Source organism: Cynocephalus volans, chromosome 1 (assembly GCF_027409185.1).
Source record: "Cynocephalus volans isolate mCynVol1 chromosome 1, mCynVol1.pri, whole genome shotgun sequence".
NCBI classification, from domain to species: Eukaryota; Metazoa; Chordata; class Mammalia; order Dermoptera; family Cynocephalidae; genus Cynocephalus; species Cynocephalus volans.
This window is the reverse complement of record NC_084460.1, coordinates 261,784,787-261,805,496: the sequence shown is the minus strand read 5'-3', so window position 1 is coordinate 261,805,496 and position 20,710 is coordinate 261,784,787. Positions and strand designations below refer to the sequence as shown.

At 35.3% G+C, this 20,710-nt stretch overlaps 1 protein-coding gene across 1 annotated transcript in view; it reads left to right on the top strand.

Moving 5' to 3' along the window:
* DNAH7 (dynein axonemal heavy chain 7) overlaps nucleotides 1-20,710 on the top strand; it is a 246,362-nt gene that overhangs the window by 82,267 nt on the left and 143,385 nt on the right. The window contains exons 21-28 of the mRNA XM_063077559.1: nucleotides 159-352; nucleotides 1,833-2,031; nucleotides 4,569-4,709; nucleotides 8,774-8,986; nucleotides 10,125-10,234; nucleotides 17,309-17,477; nucleotides 19,664-19,766; nucleotides 19,890-20,017. Coding sequence (XP_062933629.1) covers nucleotides 159-352; nucleotides 1,833-2,031; nucleotides 4,569-4,709; nucleotides 8,774-8,986; nucleotides 10,125-10,234; nucleotides 17,309-17,477; nucleotides 19,664-19,766; nucleotides 19,890-20,017 — 1,257 coding nt within the window. The remainder of the gene's footprint in view (nucleotides 1-158; nucleotides 353-1,832; nucleotides 2,032-4,568; nucleotides 4,710-8,773; nucleotides 8,987-10,124; nucleotides 10,235-17,308; nucleotides 17,478-19,663; nucleotides 19,767-19,889; nucleotides 20,018-20,710) is intronic.

Genomic DNA, 20,710 nt, shown 5'->3' with positions numbered 1-20,710 from the left:
TAGACCTAGAATAGGCAAGACTATTTTAAAAAAATAATAGTCACCTTAAAATGTGTATAACCTTTGATTAAAAACATGTAATTTGACATGTATTATAAATATAAAGTTAGTATCTACTGTTTCTGAATTGACTGATTTCTCTTTTATTTTTATTTTAGGATAAACACGTTCTGACGGTTGTAACTATCGAGAGAATGCTGGAAAGGCTGAAAAAATCTAATGAACTTTTGGAACTCATTCTTAAAGGACTTAATGAATATTTGGAAAAGAAACGTCTCTTCTTCCCCAGATTCTTTTTCTTGTCGAATGATGAACTTCTTGAGATACTCTCTGAGACTAAAGATCCTACTAGGTAAGTAACTTACATGTATAATGCATGGCTAGATTTATCTGCTTAAATTTAATTTCTAGAACAACGTAGAAAATAAATAAATATACATAATCATGTTTCTATAATAATTTTTCTCCAAGAATAGTCTAAGTATCATCAATGATCAACTTTAAATACTTGTTAGAAACATAATATCATTAAATGCTATTTTGTCCAAATGTGGCGAACCGTGGAATGTATTTCTCATTTTATCACATCTTTTCTACAGATTTTTCAGAACACACCACTTTTCTACATCACAATTCAGAATAAAAGCCAGTGCCCTCACAACGGCTTGCAGTGACTCACACAGATGGTCCCTGTATCCTTCTAACTTATCCCTTTCTTGCTCACTCTGCTACAGTCAATTCCCCCATGAGAGTGGCAGCCTCCTGCCTCAGTGTACTGTTCTCGTTGACTAGGATGCTCCTTACCCATGTGTTCATAAGACTTCTTCCTTTCCTTCCTAAAGGTCCTCATCAAAACCTGCTCAAACATCTGCTATTCAGGGAGGCCTTCCCTGGCCACCATATTTAAAATGCCAACCCCCTCCAGCACTCCCTAGCCACCTTTCCTGCCTTATTTTCCTTCTGTATACTGCTGTCATCTGGCATACTCTACAATTTGCTTGTTTACTGTTTTTCTTCCTCGAGTGAAATGTAAGCTCCATGATGGCAGAGATTGACTGTTTTTTCCCACTACTGATTCTCCAGTCCTTAGAAGAGCATCTGATACATAGCAGGCAGTGAATAGATATTTGTTAAACAAATTTCTCAATTAGGTGTCTTATGCCTTCAAAGTAGGAGACTAGCAATCCAGATAAAAAGACAAATTTAAGCTCAGATTTCTGTCTGAGCCCATGTGAATGATGAAGGCGACTGGGTATTGGTAATGTGCCAAAAATGAGGGGTTTAATCAGTCCCATGTATATTATATTGAATAGACTAACACTTGGGTCCTGGCAATGTCGTTGATTTAGTAAACTGTAAAAGTACTTAAAGCACTAAAACTAGTCGAAATTTTTAAAGCAGTCTCTGAAGATCCCAATTGAAATAGCTACTTTTGTGCATTTGAAGATTTTTCAGATTAGTGTATTTATCTGTCAGGATGGTTTACTCCTTATATTACTTTTAGCATCTTTCAATTCATTGTGTTGAAAACAAAGCTTCATGGATGTCTCCTCCGTACCTCTTATTACAATTGTAATTTCACAGATCTTTTTGTGATTATTCAGTTAATACTGACCTCCCACTGGACTGTATAATCCATGCAGGCAGAGATTGTGTCTTGTTTACTTTGATTGTTTGGTTTTTACTCAGCACTTCCTCCCCAGCACACCTAGCACAGGTCTAACACTTAGCACACATTTATGAGTGTCAAGTAAAGATTCGTGCACAAAGAACACTGACATTTAAGGAATTGCTTTAATTCAATTAATTCTCTAAACACTTTTTCCTAACAGGGTGCAACCTCACTTGAAGAAATGTTTTGAAGGAATTGCAAAGGTAGAATTTACAGAAACTTTAGACATTACTCACATGAAGAGTAGTGAAGGAGAGGTTGTGGAACTCACAGAGATTATCTCAACAGCCAAAGCCAGAGGTCAAGTGGAGAAGTGGTTGGTTGACTTAGAGAGAATTATGATTAAGTCCATCCAAAAGGTAACCAGTTATATTTGTTATTTTTTAAAAAAGAATGGTGAAGTATTAATGTCCTAAATATATCATTGACAAATACACTGTTATTTAGGAAGAAATTGAGGCATGAATTACCAATTCAAATGTGACATATACTTGAAGGCAAAGAGTTGGTCTTTCATAGTAATTTTGTAGTGACTCTCTTGAAAAGTGACAGAAAATACCATCAATACTACAGAAAACTTGGGTTTTATACTGCATCTGTCTCATTCCTTGCAGCCACATGCTAATGCTTTCATTATTAATTAGACACACTTTGGTCTGCAAGGCCTGTCTTTAGTCTTGCCTTTCACAGGTTCACATCAATCTCCTTAACATGTAAGAATCTTTTTGTTCTGTGTGTATATAGACCACATACCAAAATGTTAAGAAATCATATATACTTCCTATAATTACATGCTTTCCACTTGTGAAACATACTGTCAACTCAACCGTTTGTAGTTATTTTTGTCAGTAGAAAATTTCAAGTCATGCCAACAAATAAAGATTGAGCACTTAAGTTCATTTTTTTTTTTTTTGCTATAATGTGGGCTTCACATTCACGTTCTTCATCAAGAATAAAAATTACGATTGAGCAGGGGAGCAATGAGGTGAGTATAATTAATTAATTAATTTTTAAATTAATTTTTCAGATTCTCCCACACATTATTGTAAAATTCATTGGAATCTAGGTGTTTAATGTTACCATGTGTTTTGATGTCTCTTTCTCTTCTTAAACTTAGTTTTAATGCTTCTCTGAATAATATTCTACAATAAATGTAAAACCTTTTGGATGGCTTCCCATTTTCTCCCTATTACGAATTATACTACAACGAATGCACTGATGCATGTAGCTGGTTTCTTTGATTGAATTATTTATTCTCTTATGATAACTTCTCATATATAGGACAACTGGGCCAAAGAGGATGAGTTTTCATAGGCCTTGATCAGTATTGATAGGTCGCATTACCGTTTATGTGACTGTTATCAATGTAAATGAATTCCACTTTGACCACTATTTAGCTATTTGACCACTATTGAATTGGGTTAAATGGCTTGCTAATTGATGTTGTATACAGTGATAACTCATTATTTTAGGCACATCTGATACTATTTCAACTATTCTTTTAACTTTGTTTGTGAAAGTGCTTAGAGAACATGCTTTTGTTGTTATTTCAGAGCATTAAGATGTGCTGGCAAGAAATTGTATAGGAAATAAATATCTTCTCAAAATGCTCATTTGTAATATAAAATACTACAGATAAAAGCTATGTGTGTTACTGTGTTTTTCTATATGTATTTGGGTGCTTGAAAGGCTATTGCATATTTATGCATATATATGGTATGCATAAATACAATAATAAACCTCACATGCAATATTGTGGAACTTTATATAATCATATTTTTCCTCACCTAACTATATAGAAATACTTTTTTGTACTTAGATTGTAATGCCTTCCTCTTGTTCACCTCACAGTGTCCTTCTAGAACACATACTTCATTCCCTCTTATTGGCATGTCTCTGCTGTGCCTTTCTATCCTTTTCTTTGTTTCTCCCATCCCTCGGTTGTACATTTTCACCTGCCCTTTTTGTGGCTTCTTCTGGCTTTTAAAAATTTCTTCATTATGAATAGCCAACACTCTGCCCTTTATCTTTGTTCCTTTCTATAAATATCCCAGCAAAACTAGAAATCCAGAAAGGTTTAACCATCCTTATATATTTCTCAGAAAAATCTAATTTTGACAATCTTTCCTGAAATTCAAACATAAAAGTGGGTGTCAACTCACAGAAAATATTACTATTGTAGGTTGGTACACACAAGACTAGAGTTTCTCACTGATGATTGGCAGAAAAAGCAGATATATCAGTCCACTGGACATATGTAGCAAAATACATGAGCTAGACTTAAAACATATGTAGCAAATTAGACTTCCTGACTTTACATCCCTCAACTCTCCTTGAATGAATTGTTCATCTGCCCCAGTCCTCATTTATTGCCTTGGGCATCAAACTACAGGACTGAGAGGTCTGGAAACACAGGAGGAATCTTAGAGGGTCTGAGTGCTTTGCCTGAATGAGCATGTACACACATGCACATGGCTGAGTGGGGATTGATAAAATTGAAAGGAAATCATTACCTATGAATTAGCTGTATCTCATTTTAGAATTATTTGAATTTGTATTTTGCAATAAAATTGTTCATGCTTGTTCAATCCAAATGCATCTAGGATATCTTTGGTTAAACCTGTTCAAAGGAGTATTTGATATAACGTGGTTCACACAAATTGATAACGTATCAGCAAAATAAAACATTATGGAATATATTTGTTATGCTCACAGGTATATGAATAAACTTGAATTTAAATAGTCTAATTACATGCTTTAAGTGAGTCTTTCATAATTGGCTAAGAATATTGTAAAAAGTTGAGCAGTGTGAATTAATCTAGTTTGGGAGTTTAGCTCTACATTATACAGCTTGTTTAACACACTGCTGATCTTTAGCATTTTCTCTTCCAATTAGGTAATTGGAGATGCAGTTTCTGCTTATACAAAATATGAACGAATTAAGTGGGTAAGGGATTGGCCTGGGCAGACTGTTCTCTGTGTGTCCCAAATCTTTTGGACAATAGAAGTACAAACAGCTATTCCACTGGGACTAGAGGTAAGCTTTTATCACCTCCAGTTTTTGTTTGTTTGTTTAGCATTTTTCAAGTTACCATTGCCAGAATATAATATTCTAAAAAAATAGACAATCCACTGAAAAATCTACTCCCTGCTGCAAGCCAAAGTACAGATTTTTAACATAAAAATTTTATATAACAAATATGTAGGAAAAACTTACACAAATAACTATTCAAAATTTATGTCTAAACCATCTGTTTAGTCACAGTATGTAAAAGTCAAGGGTCCTTAAGCCTCAGTCTTGCTATAGTACACATTTATGTGCCTTTGAAAAGAAAGTGATAATAGGACTAAAAAACTTTCTAAGCTCAGAAAAATTAGGAGGAAATAATGTAATATAATTCTCTTTTATGCCTTGAGTAAAACTACCCTATGTAGGAATACTTATTCTGTTTCATGGAATAAAGTGTTACCCAATTCTAGAACCACAGTAAAACCAACTGAAATCTTTAAAACAAATGAACAAAAAAACTACTCTATACAGACAAGGCTTAATTGGGTTGCTGTTATTAATCAAAAACTGAAATTACATTCAATGCAATCAATAGTCAGATCCCTGAGACAGGATTTCAAGCAAGTCAACTTTTTTTGATGAGCCAACTAGAATCTAGCAATTGTAGATCTTTAGTTTAAAACCATTGGTTTAAAATAGACTTTGGATGTGGAATTTGGTATGTCTTTAACTCTAAGGTATTGTTGAGCACTGGTAAGTGTTGGGGTTTGAGAGGGACGCATGTTCTCCGTAGGCAGGCGGAATCCAAAGAAGAGGCTGAGTGGCACGTGCCTAATTCACTCCAACTTACCAGCAGGTCACTTACTTCTCTGTGGGAAGAAATAACGGTGTAGGGCAGGAAGTCAAGGGTTTTCTAGAAAAGGTCTTTCTTCATGAAAACCAGAGCACTGGGGCATAAGGGCTTCCCTAATAACAGTAAGCCCCAGGGGTTACTTCTGGGCCTTGGCTGTATCTCCTCATGGACATTTTTCATTTTTCCTCAGTGGGTCCAGAAAATTCATTTTGTCTTTTCACTTTTAAGCTCCCACTCAACAACCTCCCCACTCATAGGGATTCCCCCTTCACCAAGGTGGGCTGCTGGGGGAGATGTAGCCTCCTGGCATCTCTCCCCTTGCTCACTGGCCCCCCCAAACCACACCAGCTTTATCACTCCTCACTGTGGGGAAATAGTGTGCAGGGAACAAACTAGCAAATGAGGGTAAATCAGAAAAATTTTCATGCATCTTCCAAATTTCATCAGTTTGGATGTGGTGGTTGTCAAACGTCTACCCCCTCTTATCAAAACCATACTCATATTTTCCTCTAGTTTTACACCAAGCAGGCTGGAACACCAGGTAAGAGGTAAGGCACAGCATTAAAATGTAAATAATAGTCCTTCACACTTCCACTGATCTCCAAGTGTAATTTAAATCTGTAGGTCATTCAGTTTCAATGTGTCCTCTGCAAAACTATCCACTTATAATTCGTACCACACAAATACAAATAGGTTTTTGTTTTTTGTTTTTTTGTTGTTCTTTGTTTTGGTTTAGAATGGTATCCACTGATATCAGGATGGAATTATTTATTTACTCATTTGTTAATCCACTCAATATTTTTGCTTACATAATGTTTGTATGGTGAAGTTATGGAGCCAGTCACTGAGATTGCCAAAATGAGAATCTATGCTTTTTTCTTGAGTGGCTGCTAGCGTAATATTAATATGGTGCTTTCATAGTTAAGTTTCGTGGTATGAAATTAAACTTCTCATGTGTCCTAAAATTCTTTTCTTTTTCATCTCCTTGTGATTTCTCTTTTCAGTCTTCCTTTCACCAGCTGCCTGTGTACCTTGTCCCCGTTCATATTCATCCATGTTCAGGCCTTTTATGTTCTGTAGCAGCATTGTGAGGGGCTACATGTTTTAGTATTCCATAGCACTGGTGAATTTTAGTAAATGTGCAGTTACATCATGGGAGACCAGCATATGTTTTAATATTCTATGTGTTGATAATTTTTCCCTAATTAATGAGTGGTTCATATTTGAAACTGATGACTTTGATTGAGCAGCAGAAGACTCTTGGTAGCCTCATAGAAGACTGGGTGCTTCCGTTCTCTGCAAACGCCCCAAGTTGTCTGGAGCTCAGTGCCGTGATTATACCGTGTTGTACTGTCATGCTCCCAGAGGACTTGTTCACCCCAGGATCTATGCTTCCATTGATTTCTTCAGTGAATGTTTGTGAAACTGGTCTGTATGAGGCATTACAGGGGCTATAAAATAAGTGAAATAATTCTGCTGTCACAGAACTCAGGATATTGTACATATTAATGCAATCTTGAGTCAGTGTATTACAGTGTATGAGGAAGAATCTAGGAATGATAAAAATATTTGATTCTAGATAAGGCTTATTTTGGTTGAATATAACAGTAGTTACCTTCAGATTCATTAGCTCACTTGAAGAATGTTTATAAGGAGTTAAATTTGAGAAAAATATTATCACTATCATGGTCTTTTTTTTCAGTTTAGCTCATCTGAATTCTCATTGATTCACATAGTTCCTAAAGAACTCAGTTTATTACAGTTTGAAGCTAAATTTCAGTTCTGAATCTGTTTTTCTAGTAAAGGAACATACATTCTTCTAGTGTAAATAGTCACAAATTCTCACGGACATATAATTTATACTGTCAGGTCCAAACGGTAAATTTTTATTTTGTGTCCCATAGAATGTGAGAACTTGTAAGGCTCTTAGATAGCCTGAATTTTACTGATGAGGAAACTGCAGTGTACCAGCTGGCATAGCTTGTGTTCCTAGGATCAAAACTGTTCTTACTAATTTACATACTCAATATACTTAAATTCACTAATTGGCTCCAAGTATTTAAACACTTACGTGGTTAAACATGGGTGGTACAGAAGTTTATTTTTCACTACTTAAGAAGCAAATTAATAGCAAATGAATCATGCAAATAATAGAAATAGAATAGTCTTCAAACACCAAACCTTTGAAAATAGGGCTTCATTAAAAATACTAATGAAAGAAGATAAAAATATTTCAAGGAACAGGAAGAGTACCTCTCAGAGAAACAACTTGCAGTCCCCAAATTTATCTTTTAAACTTTTTCTCATTCTTGGAAATCTTCACTTTTTGTTTTACTGCTACCACTTAGCAATGACCCTAGAAGAGTGAAATAAAGTCCTCAGTGTACAAAGTAAACATTATCAGTGGAGAACGTGACCACATCAGCCTGCTGGAGCATACTGACACTTCCTTGAGGCACAGTAATTTCCATTGATTCTAATTTGATCTTCATCATAAATCCTCTTCTCTTCTTCAACTTACTCGTTAGATTTATCCACCAGAAAAGAGACTCCAAAGCAAGCCTGGGCCTCAGAATGGACATTAGCTTACCACAAACTAAAATGTTTGATATTTTGTTTGTTAGTATCTTTACATTTCAAGTGGCATAAACTGCATTCAGAAAGCTTACACAGAGTGCTAGAAAGATTCATAGGATCAAAAGAAGAGCAGTTGGAATCAGGATCTCCGGCCTTCGTTGCTGTTGTAGTCTCTTTCATTATCTGTCTCTCATCTCTACTAGTCTTCTGTAGAGAAGACGACGGCTCGCTGTAATTTCGGATTGGCCTAATCACAATCTACCAAGCCTAGTGAAAAGCACTTTTTCTCTCAGTCTGTATAGCAGTCCTGAGTAGAACTATGATTAGCTCTGGCTGGGGCATGCATCTTCATGTTGCCACGGAGATGAGGCAATATGATTGACAGCTCCAACAGAACCACAGGGAATAGAGAACGGATTGAAATAGAAAAGGAAAGAATGTTAGGTAATCGCAAACCACATGCAGTATATCTACTCTATCTGGCCAGTTGGGTTTGTTCATCTAACACCTTTGTAGTAAGCAAAATTGATTTTTTAAAATAATGTCATATAGAAAATTATAATAAAAATGTAGAGAATACTCTGTACACATGCTAGTTCAGAATGTTTTTGTTCGAAATCATTCTGATCATTGGGAAATCATATCTCATTTTTTCTTTCAGGCTCTTGAGCAATACTTGGAAAAGTGTAACAAACAAATTGAAGATATTGTCACTTTGGTCCGCGGCAAATTATCCAAGCAGAATCGTGTTACTCTGGGAGCCCTTGTGGTACTGGATGTTCATGCTAGAGATGTCCTCTCAACACTTGTAAAAAAAAAAGTTAGCGATGATTCTGACTTTGAATGGTTAAGTCAGCTTAGGTACTATTGGCAAGTAAGTGATATCACTGAATGTTTTTACATAGCAATTTCAGCTCATAGCTGTTTAATCTGTGCTTGCTTGCTTGCATGGGAAATAGTGTCAGTGATATAGGATATTTTGCTGATGGCAGACTGTACCCAAATAAGCATTTCCCTGGACTGAATATTAAGGCAGCTGATAACTGTATCTATATAATCTGTGTCTATATCTATATCCTTATCTATATCCACATGTATAATTATATATAAATACATATGCATATATAGACACACAAAAATTATGAGTAATTATCAAAAATTACTCATTTTAAATGAGTCATTATGCTTGCTAAATCTGCAAAATGTTGGGACTAGTCAGTTTAAAATTGTGTTTTTGAATTCCTGATGCATCTAAAGAATGCACAAATCAAACTCTTTTAGTCTGATTTAGTCATTAAAGTTTCCTCTTGATCAGTTGGAGGAGGCAGAAACGTGATCTGGAAGAAAGGCCTTCATCAGGGCATCTGGGTGGATGGTGATGGTGATGGTGATCATGATTAGGAAGGCAGGAGGGGCAGGAACAGTGAGTACAGTAGACAGGGCTCAGCCTGTTGCATGTGGCAGAGAGAGCTGATGACTGCAGACAGGGACTCAGAAGTTCTTATCACATAGGATTTCGTGGAAGTCTTGGGAGACATGGGGCAGGAGGAGGGGAGAGACAAAAACCAGCATCCTGGAAATCCATTTGAGGGGCTGTATGTATAGTGGTTAGGAGCTCAGGTGGTGGAATAACCATTTCAAATGTCATATCTTCCCTTTACAAGATGTCCTTGTGTAACCCTGGGCAAGTTACTTGCTCTCTTTAAGCATCGGTTTCCTCAACTGTAAAATGGTGATAGTGCTAATACCCACTCTACAGTGGAAACAGAATGAATTAAAACATGGGAGAGATAAGGGACAAATACTAAAATATTCTATGGGAAAAATAGAAGTCAGTGAGTTCAATTACTTATCCGTGGAAACTAGATATTAAATTTTTCTACCGAATCAGATGATGTCTGAAAAGTAAATTTTAAAGATGTTGTCTACTTTTTGATTACTTATTAAAGAGCTTGAGATTTCATTTTATATATATTTTGTCGTTTAACTTTATTTGATTTGATTTATCCTAGGAAAATCACTTAGAAACAAAGATGATCAACGCTGGCTTGCAATATGGATATGAATATTTGGGTAATTCCCCTAGGCTGGTTATTACTCCACTCACTGATCGATGTTACAGGTAAACCCTTTAATTTAAGGATCTATTGGAAATAACTTTCATTCACCCCTAGACCCCTGATTTCTTTAAAAATACCAAATTATCTTCCAGACTGTAAATTTATCCTATGTTGTTTTTTCCTAGACCCTTAATTTTCCTCTAAATTTTTCTTCATTTTCTCTCTCTCTGCTGGCTTCTTCCTCTCAGCTCTGGGCCTCTTTGTATGATCAAGTATCGCTGTTGTTTGTCTCACTGTCCATGCCTCCTCTCTTCCTGAATCTCTCTGACTTCCTTTTGGATCATCGGAGCCATCTTGGTCCTTCCCCTGCTAAACTGGATCTTCTTGAGTTCTCTTTTCATGTGGTGTTTTGTCACATGCATCATGGTTTCCTGAAGGGTCTGATCTATTTCCAGGCTCTAACTGCCTACATCCTGAGGACCCCCAAATCTGTACTTCAATGAGGTCTTGCCTGTAAGCTTTTGCTGTACACATACATGCCTGTTCACTCTTTCCATTACATATCTCACAGGTACTTACATTTACATTTTTTCCCAAAACCAAATGTCACATTTTACTTCGTAAATTAGCTCAACCTACCCCTATTCCCATCTCAGAAAACGTCAGCGAGTAGCCATCAACCCAGTCATCTCTGTAAACACCCAGCCTTGTCTTTGACTCTCAGTTCTTCACGTTTAGACACACACTAAGTCCTACTGATTTAATTGAATTAAATTTGTTTATTTACTTACTTTATTTTACTTTCTATTCTCTTCCTTTTTTAAAAAAAAAACAGACATTTTAAAGAGCAGTTTTAGACTTACAAAAAAATTATGCAGAAAGTACAGAGAATTCCTAAATCCTCTCCCCCACCTCCCAGTTTCTCCTATTATTAACATCTTCATCATGAATTAGTGTGGCACATTTATTATAATTGATGAACCAATACTGATACATTATTATTAACTAATAATATTACATGGTATTATGCATTTGTCAAAACCCAGAGCACCAAAAGAACTAAAGTCAATGGAAAAAAAAGTCTTAGATTATAAAAGGCTGAGCAAGTATTTGATCTTCAATTCAGAGCTCTCGGGTACTGTCTGCATTGAAGAAAGTACCCTAGCCTAAAGATGGCTAATTATTTTCTTCCCCTTAAAGCTAAGCATACTTTCCACCTGGGTGAAGAGCTGGATCCAAGAGAAAGAATAGCGAGCCCAGCTCATCCAATTGCAGATGGGAAACAAGAGGCACATGGTGAACCCACCCACCTCTAAAACAGGGTCCCTTTCATGTCTGAATTTGACCTCCTAGGTCAAATTTGGGTGCAGAGAGAAATTTGAAGTTTTGGTAGCAATTTCCTTCATGTGGCTGACGTAGCCAACATGAGGGGAAGAGTAGAAAGTTTCCATTCTTGTTGGCTCTCATAGTACCACCCTACTAGCCACTTAAATAAATGTCTTCCCAATTTTTTAAGTTCAAATATAGTGTATGAGGACCAATATGATCTGCCCATTGAACTCTACACTCCTGTAACATCAAACTCTTCTTATAGATTCCATTCTATTTCTTACTCAATATCTTTGCACACACTGTCTCATCTTTCAGGAAAGTTCTTTTCCCTCCTTTTGTTCCCCAGTGAATATGACTAACTCCTGTGTGATCCTTCAGGATATCACCTTTACAGGTAGCCTTCTCTGACATTCCCAGCTGCATTAAGGGTCTCTCCTCAATGATTCCCACCATACCTGGTATCTTCCTCTGTCTTAGCACTCATCACAATGGATTAAAAATATATTTGATATATTTTATATTCTTAATTGTAATCTTTTTATTTTTTATTTTCTTTTTCTTTTTTTTTTTAATTTTTATTTTGTCGATATACAATGTGGTTGATTATTGTGGCCCATCACCGAAACCTCTCTCCCTCCTCCCTCCCTGCCCTCCCACCCAACAATGTCCTTTCTGTTTGCTTCAAGGAATTGTAGTTATATATTCTCCCCTCCCCCCCGGTTTTTTTTGTGTGTGTTTGTGTGATTTTATTTATTTATTTTTGGCTCCCACCAATAAGTGAGAGCATATGGTATTTCTCTTTCTGTGCCTGACTCGTTTCACTTAATATAATTCTCTCAAGGTCCATCCATGTTGTTGCAAATGGCAGTATTTCATTCGTTTTTATAGCTGAGTAGTATTCCATTGTGTAGATGTACCACATTTTCCGTATCCACTCATCCGATGATGGACATTTGGGCTGGTTCCACCTCTTGGCTATTGTAAAAAGTGCTGCAATGAACATTGGGGAACAGGTATATACAGTTTCAGAGGCCGGGAGTTCAAAGTCTGGGGAACACATCCGGTGAAGGCTTTCTTTGTTGGTGACTTCAGTGATGGCAGAGTATCACAATGCAAAATGGCAGAAGCAGAGATAGCAGAGAGCTAAAACATCTTTATATACGCAGTGTCTGAGGCCGGGAAGTCCAAAGTCCAGGGAACACAGTGGTGACGGTCTTCTTTGGTGGTGACTTTACAGCAGTGCAGGGTCTCACATGGCAGAAAATGGTGGAGCAGAGAGAGTGATATTGTAATCTTTTTATAAACAAAGATTGTGTCCTGTTTTTTTCTCTATCACCAGGATTAACACATTTCCTGGCATAAAGTGGACATTTAATAAAATGTAGTGAACTCCCATAAACTGAAGAGCAGTTTTAAATTATATTTTTTCTTAGAGAATTATTAGAATTGTAAATTTTTTTTTTTTTTTTTTGTGAACAGTAAGGCCGTTCCCATGTTTTATTAAAAATGATGATGCCTTTCAGATACAGGATAGTGCTTAATGTCTGGGTCTTCCTCATATGTATGGAAGGAGTATTACAAGCATGAGATGGAGCATTTATGGAGCATAAATGAATCAGGGCAAGTGTGTCAGGATTAAGGCCAAGAACAATGCAGTAGTACTGGAATCTGCTTTGACATTGTGCTGGTTGCATGGCATAGGAGCAGATCCAATCAGCTGAAGAATCTACACAGGATCTGATACCAGTGTTACTGCTTATGACTGTATCCTGTACCCAACTGAAGCCTTTATAGATTTTAAAATATATGAATCTCTCTATATCCAACATATGAGTATGTTTATGTATCTAATATGTAACTGTGGGAAAAAATAATTCTTAAATTCTATTTATCTATTCAAGAAGCATTATTGAATAACTTTAAAACACATACTCTAGTAGTACCCTGATAGAGAAGAGTTAGAGTTTCTGCACTTAAATATTTTTCAGTCACATGGCAAAGGCAGGTTAGAAAACAATTACAATACAGTGTTCTGAGTGAAATATTAGAGTAAACATGAGGTGCTGTAGGTATACATAACCCAGACAGGAATGGAAGATCATAGAAGAACCCTGAGAAATAATTTGTCAATACAAGATCTGGATGGAGATCTTGTATTAGATTTTACATTGATAGATAAAGGAATTTAGTCAAATAAAAATGAAAAGGGGTTCTGTATTTTTTGACTGGTGTGTTTAATCCATTTATATTTAATGCGATTAGTAAACTATTTGGACTTGTTTAAATCATCTTATTTTGTGCTTTATATTTCCCAAGTTTAAATTTTTATTTCATTTGCTTTGTTTTCCTGCTGTTCTATCTTTCATTAAATGATTGAATTTTCTTTTTTTAAAATTTATTTATTTATTTATTTATTTATTTATTTATTTTTATTTTGTCGATATACATTGTGGCAGATTATTGTAAATGATTGAATTTTCTTTATTCATTGTTTTCATCTGATATGAATGTAGTATAGAGTATAACATGGGATATGATATGGTATTCTATCTTATTAAAGGTTACTTTACAGTTTAAAAATGCCTATTTCATTTAATAAAGCCTAAAGTTAATAAATACTTCCATCCTTTTTCTGAAAGGACTTTAACTGCAACTCCAAGTTTCTATCTCTCATATTCTAAATTACTGCCAAATACTAAATTAAACTTTGTTTTTTAAATTTTTCAAAAAATTAGTAATTTTAACTAGTTTACTGAGTTATTGAGTTATTGAATACATTGGTTTCAGCATGCAAGCAGAAATCAATTTTATTCTTTCTTATCACTGTTCTTTTAAACTTGTTCTATCAGACTTTTTTTTTTTTTCTGATTCCTGGATGAAATCTAGGGTGGATCCCCTTACTTTTTTGATCTCTCTAAGTTATTAATAAATAATGCCATTTTCTTTCAGACACTAAAAGTCCACTTAGGTCTAATATCAAGATTAATATCTCTCATCCAATGTAAAACTTCCCTACTCCCCCAGCTCAAGCCTGACTCAGACTCAGAACCTGTATTTTCAAAGGCAGATGTGGTCAATTTTTTGTCATTTTTATCCCTATTCTTTGCATTAATCCCTCAGTAGGTTATCTTTTGGTTATCCCAGTGTTGGAGGTTGATGGGAGGGGGCGGGGGGAGAAAGAAACGGAGGGAAGAGGTATGATTATATGTGACAAGTGTCCTTGTGACAACTATCTCTTGGCTGTTTAGTGTTCTCAGTGATGGCACAAGCTCACATTTGCCAGACAGGTCTTCCAAGAGTTGCATATGTGGGTTCTTTGAACCCTCACAAATGACTGGATTCTCCCACCTGTGGAAAATTCCTTCTTAGACTGGATGCTGGTGGCTTTTGCTTCAGCCTCTGTCTGAGGCCCACCAGACACAGACCCTCTCTTTGGAGTTTTCTTCAATTCCAGCTTGGCCTCCTACACAGGGTGCCATTCAGTGTGACTCAAATCTGGCTCCCCTCCAGTGAAATCTAGATTTGGCGAAATGATAAACACACGTCTGTTTTGCCAGAAGTTAGAGTACATCTCTCCTACTATCCCTTTTCTTCCACTCTATCATCAGGAGAAGCTCCAGACATCCTCTTAACTTTTAATATTTTAGGTTGCGAATCAGCTCTCAGTTCCTGCATTCTACAAATTCCAGGGGACAGATGCAGGGCCAAGCTTTCTGAGTAGTTCTTTAGTCCCTTTAGTAAGCTTGGAAGAGGGACAAGTGCTGCTTTTTCTTCTACCATACAGAAGGATACGAAATAAAGCACACCAACAACTCTTTTCAAGGAAATCCTCACTCGTGGCCTCTCATTTATAATCTTCCTATCCAATTTTTATTTACCCAGATGGTAGGTAATGTGCAAACCAATTTCACTATCTATAAGATAAGATGATCTGGTATTTATTATTCTTAGCTTGGGGCTTTAGTAAAAATTCTGAGACAGAAAGAGTCCTATTTAATATAGTCTGACATATTTTTTACTGTTAATATTAATGTAGGTTTACAAAAAAATTTATCATTTTCTTTACTCACCATTGCTTCTTGCTTTGCCTTACTTCTGGTTTAATTTTCTCCTTAGCAGGCAATATCTTTCAGTAACTGTTTCAGTGAGGTAGTAAACTCTATCAGTCTTTGCCTAAAAATGCCTTTTTTGTGTTCACTCAATTGTTAAATGATAGATTAGCTAGGTATAGAACTGTAGATGAACAATACTTTTCTTTCAGCCCTCCAAATACGTTAGTCTCCTGGCATCCATTGCTACTGCTGAGAAGTCTGCTACTTTAATTATTAATCTTTTGTAGGTAGTTTTCTTTTCTCTATTGTAGTTATTGAGATTTTCTCTTTATTATTGATGTTCATTGTAATATTACTACATGTGTATGAGTTTTTATTTATCCTACTTGGGCCTTTTTCAATTCATGTCTTTCCTCAATTTTAGAAAATTCTCAACCATTGCTGTTTAAATTTTGCTTCTTCCCAATTTTCTTCCTTCTTTCTTCTGTGCCTCTTAACTTTTCTTATATTCAACCTCAGTATCTCTCTGGATGATTTCCTCAGTCTCTGCATCTCTCTGGGTGATTTCCAGAACATAATTGGTTGTGTCCTTTTGTCTATTCTGCTCTTCACTTCTAAGCTATTCACTGAGTTTTTAAAAGTTCAGTGATTATAATTTTATTGATAGAATTTCAAGATGTCTTTTTTATGAAATTGGTTTCTTTTTCTCTCTCACAATTTTCTGGTGTCTATTGCTTTTGATTTAAAATCTCTTTTAACAGACCACCAGGAAACCAAAGAGGGCAGGGTGCCATGTGTTTAGTAACACTTCCAGACCTTTGTTCATCTGCCTTTGCCCCAGCAAGTCTGACTCCTAACTTTGCTCTTTCTCTTTCCAGTTTTAGCTGTGAGCTCAGTTTTATAGGAGTTGTTTCCCTATGCAGTCTTGCATGCTCTCAATTGTAGAGATGCCTACAGGGAGAAGTTTCATATTTATCTCTACAGAGGGCTCTAGAGTTTTCTCTGGTCCAGAACAAAATTTTAATGTTAATTTCTCAGTTTGGATTCATGTGCCCTTGGGTAATGGAAATTTGAACCCCCATGAATGTTGTAGGCTTTTCATCAGGCCCTGGATAAAGGGTAAGCTTCCTTGTCTCTTATGTAGTTGACTCTTCTTTGTCTATTTTCAGTAGATGGCTGGAGTAATTTTCATTCCCCTTTAGAGACCAGACAGCCTTTCAAGGCTTATAGATTTATATAGGTGGGTCTTATGTAATTCCCACCTTGCTTAGCTCTGAGGGTTTGTTTTCTGTTTCTACCTGAGTATAAATATTTGTGTTTATATGCAGATCTCAAAACAATCTTTCAGCTCCTCATTATTTCTCCAGCTTTGCATTCCTTCTTCTCTGGTGATTTCTCTTTCATTCTTTTAAGAATGGTCATGTATTTTAAAAGTTATTTTTTGCTTTCTTTTTTGTAACTTTTCCATGTGCTTGTAGTAGGAGGATTGGGTGATTCAGTGTCAGCTCTATATTGGCCAGAAGTCAGCATTGAATTTCAAAAGTGATTTTATTCTGAATTTGTCATATATACAGATATTCAAAAATAAAACATGATAGCAGACAAGGTAATGGACTGTCAGAGATTAGCAGGAAGGAAGAAATTATTAAAGAAGTAGCAAATTTAGTTCCCAGTTTGAACTTTTCCTCTTCTTGGCATGTGAATGAAAAAAGAAATCATGTTATTCTACAAAGACTGTTTCTTATATTTCAGAACCTTATTTGGAGCCCTTCACTTACACCTTGGAGGAGCACCTGAGGGTCCAGCTGGCACTGGAAAGACCGAAACTACGAAGGACTTAGCAAAAGCTGTGGCCAAACAATGTGTTGTCTTTAACTGCTCTGATGGGTTGGATTATTTGGCATTAGGAAAATTCTTTAAGGTTTGAATTGACTCATTTCTTCACAATAAGATAACTGGTCAGAGAGGAAGGCTATTTATAATAAAACATAATCAAATGCATAAAACATTTACTGCAGCTTAAGTAAGGGTAGAAATTAAAGCACTATCTCAATAATTCTCAAGGGAAGTGAAATTACATCAAAAACTTATTTGGGGAAGAGCTCTACATCCCTGTACAGTCTCTGCTATAATGGATGCTTATTACTGATAAGAATGAGTGGTGTCCCTTATATATACTGGGCAGATAAAAGCCTGAGAACCACTATATCATGTAAAGCTTGTAAGAATCTAAAGAGTTCTTTAAACTGTAGATCTTGTTACTAACAAGTTATTATGACTAATAATTTACATTCTAGTTAATCTTTTTTAGTGAACTTGCAATTCTTGTCTTATTAGTTGTTTTTTCTTTTCTTATTCTGAGTCATAGTCCCATTCTTCCGAATCTGTAAGATCCTGCAATGTGGACTTGAAGATGCCAAGTCCCTGTCAATCAACCTATGAATACACAGTCATTTTAGCAGCTTATTGCTGTAGACTGTTAATCCTTAAAATGTTAGGTGGTATAATTGAGCACAAAATGATCCATTTGGTGTTATAGGTTCTTTTTACTTAGTTATTTTATTTATATTTTTTCTGTAATTTTCAAGGTACATTTTAAGGATTCTGTAATATTTCCTTTTCCAAGTTTTCTTCAGAAAAAGTTAACATTTTTTTAAAATAAAAAATCTATCAAAATAGAATATACCAATCCTATCCCATATGGTAAAGTGTTTCTGACTGAAATATGACCTCATCATTTCATAGCAGATTTGGAGTTTAAAAAGACTCCACGTTTGTGATGCTGAAACAATTAGAAAAGGAATTTTAAAAAATCAAAATTATGATTAATAAAGAAAAGAAAAAAGAAAACCTTTGAATGACCAATTGACTTGTTAATTCATCCTCTGTAGTGATGTGCAACCTTGTTATAATGATTATTTTAAGAGATAAATAGCAAAACTGAAAGATTCTACATGCAGTTTGAATTGCCCCTGTATTCCTAAATGTGTAAGGAAACATCTGGTACATATTGCTCAATTTTTTGCTCTGTACAATGATATTCTTAATTCTTTGATTTAGATTCATACACTTAATAGTATACTAAATTTGACTATCAATGAGTATTTATTGATTATATGGATACTTTTTTGTGTTAAGATTGTGCTGAATAATGAGGGTACAAAATTTAAAAGACATGGTTCTTAACTATCAAGAACTTCACGATCTGCGTAACTGTTTATGTCACTTCCTAAGCATTCTGTTCTCTATGATTTCTAATCATGCATTAGAGAACAAAGTCATAGAGTTTTCTATAAATAATGAAAAGGTATGACTCTTCATGCATAGAGTTAATGTTCAATCAGTATAGTTCAGTAGAATGAACTGTGTACAAATTCAAGCTCAGCTGCTGTTAGCTATGTGGCCTTGTGCTAATTACTGAATATCTTGTATGGTTGAGCCTTAGATTCCTTGCGTAAAAATTATATACCAAGTGCCATGCATAATGCCTGGCATGTACCACATACTCAGTGAAACACACACACACACACACACACACAATCTATGAGATGTGCATTCAATAAATATTCTTTGAACTGTCTGATGTTTTTAAAAAGTAGGTTTGAATTCCGACAGAGCTTCTCATGCTTAATTTTCCACTTTTTCCTTATGATCAAATGGCACATATTTGTGAGGTAGCTGTGAGTTAGGATTGCAAAACAGGGCCTCAAACTATGTTAGTTGGCTGTTAAGGTGCTCAGACCACAAAGCAGTCTCATTGGCAACAGAAGACATCTTATTCAGAAAATTATTTTCACCCATTCTACAGAGTCCACGTGGAAATAGAAAGTAAAATCAACTTGTAAATAAAAAGGAAAAAAGGCTTCAAAATTACATAGATACATCCAAATGCCAAACAATATACAAAAGTTAAAAAAAATCAAACTCTTTATTCATGCAGAATAATGAATTGGTAATGAAAAAAATAAGCTGTCTTTAAAGATAAAGGTGAATCAACAATTTCCTTGTTAGGGTATTAAATCCTTGAAAAGATCAGGTAAAAATGCAACATTTCAATGCACTATTCATCAGATAAAGTTGAAAAATTTCATTACTCTTCCTTCCCAGGGCCTGTTATCTTGTGGAGCCTGGGCTTGCTTTGATGAGTTTAACAGAATTGATTTGGAAGTACTTTCTGTGGTTGCTCAACAAATTCTTACTATCCAAAGAGGTAATGGCCTAGTCTGTCTTTGTATTATGTTATGCAAATAGGAGAAATATGGGAGGCAATGAATGGCACAAGTCACATTTATATGTGGTATAGCTAAGACATTTTATTCCTTATTACGCACAGGTATTAATGCAGGTGCTGAAATACTAGTATTTGAAGGAACTGAACTAAAACTTGACCCCACGTGTGCTGTCTTTATAACTATGAACCCTGGATATGCTGGGAGATCAGAACTGCCAGATAATCTGAAGGTATGGAGGGGGTAATTATATCATCTGTTTCCTTTCTGTAATTTACAACATTAATATATAAAAGAAAAGATTATGCTATCCTTTGATTTTATGCAAAATATTTATTTTTTGCATTATAATATTTTAGAAAATAAATATGAACACCAGGTGCAATTTCCAAAATTTATATTTTTAAAATAGAGCTTATTATAAAAAATTAGAAAATATAGGAAAATACTAAGAGGGTACCCTTTCTACTGCTTACTATATCGTGCCCTCCCAATTTTAAATGCTGTTTTTCCAATGTTAGAAGCAGACAACTGTGTATACTGGTTTTTTTTCAAGTTAATATTATAATATAAGCATATTCCTATCTTTGTAAACATAATTCAAATTATAAAAAAATGTACTGAGTTATGTGTTACTGTTGGGCATTTGGGTTTCTTTTAGTTTTCTGCATTGTAAATAATATCACAATGGGCAGTTTTTACTTAAGGTTTTTCTCTATCTTAAAACATTTCTTTAAGTAGAGTCAGAGGACCAACAACTATGTTGCTACATTGCCTTCCAAGACGGGTTGAAACAATTTACATCCTACATCAATTGTCAATTTTCACCGATACCCAGCACTAATTACTATTACTATTATTATTATTTTGTAAAAAAGAACAAAACACTTTCCCAATTGAAAAAACCAGACCTTCACTTAAAAAA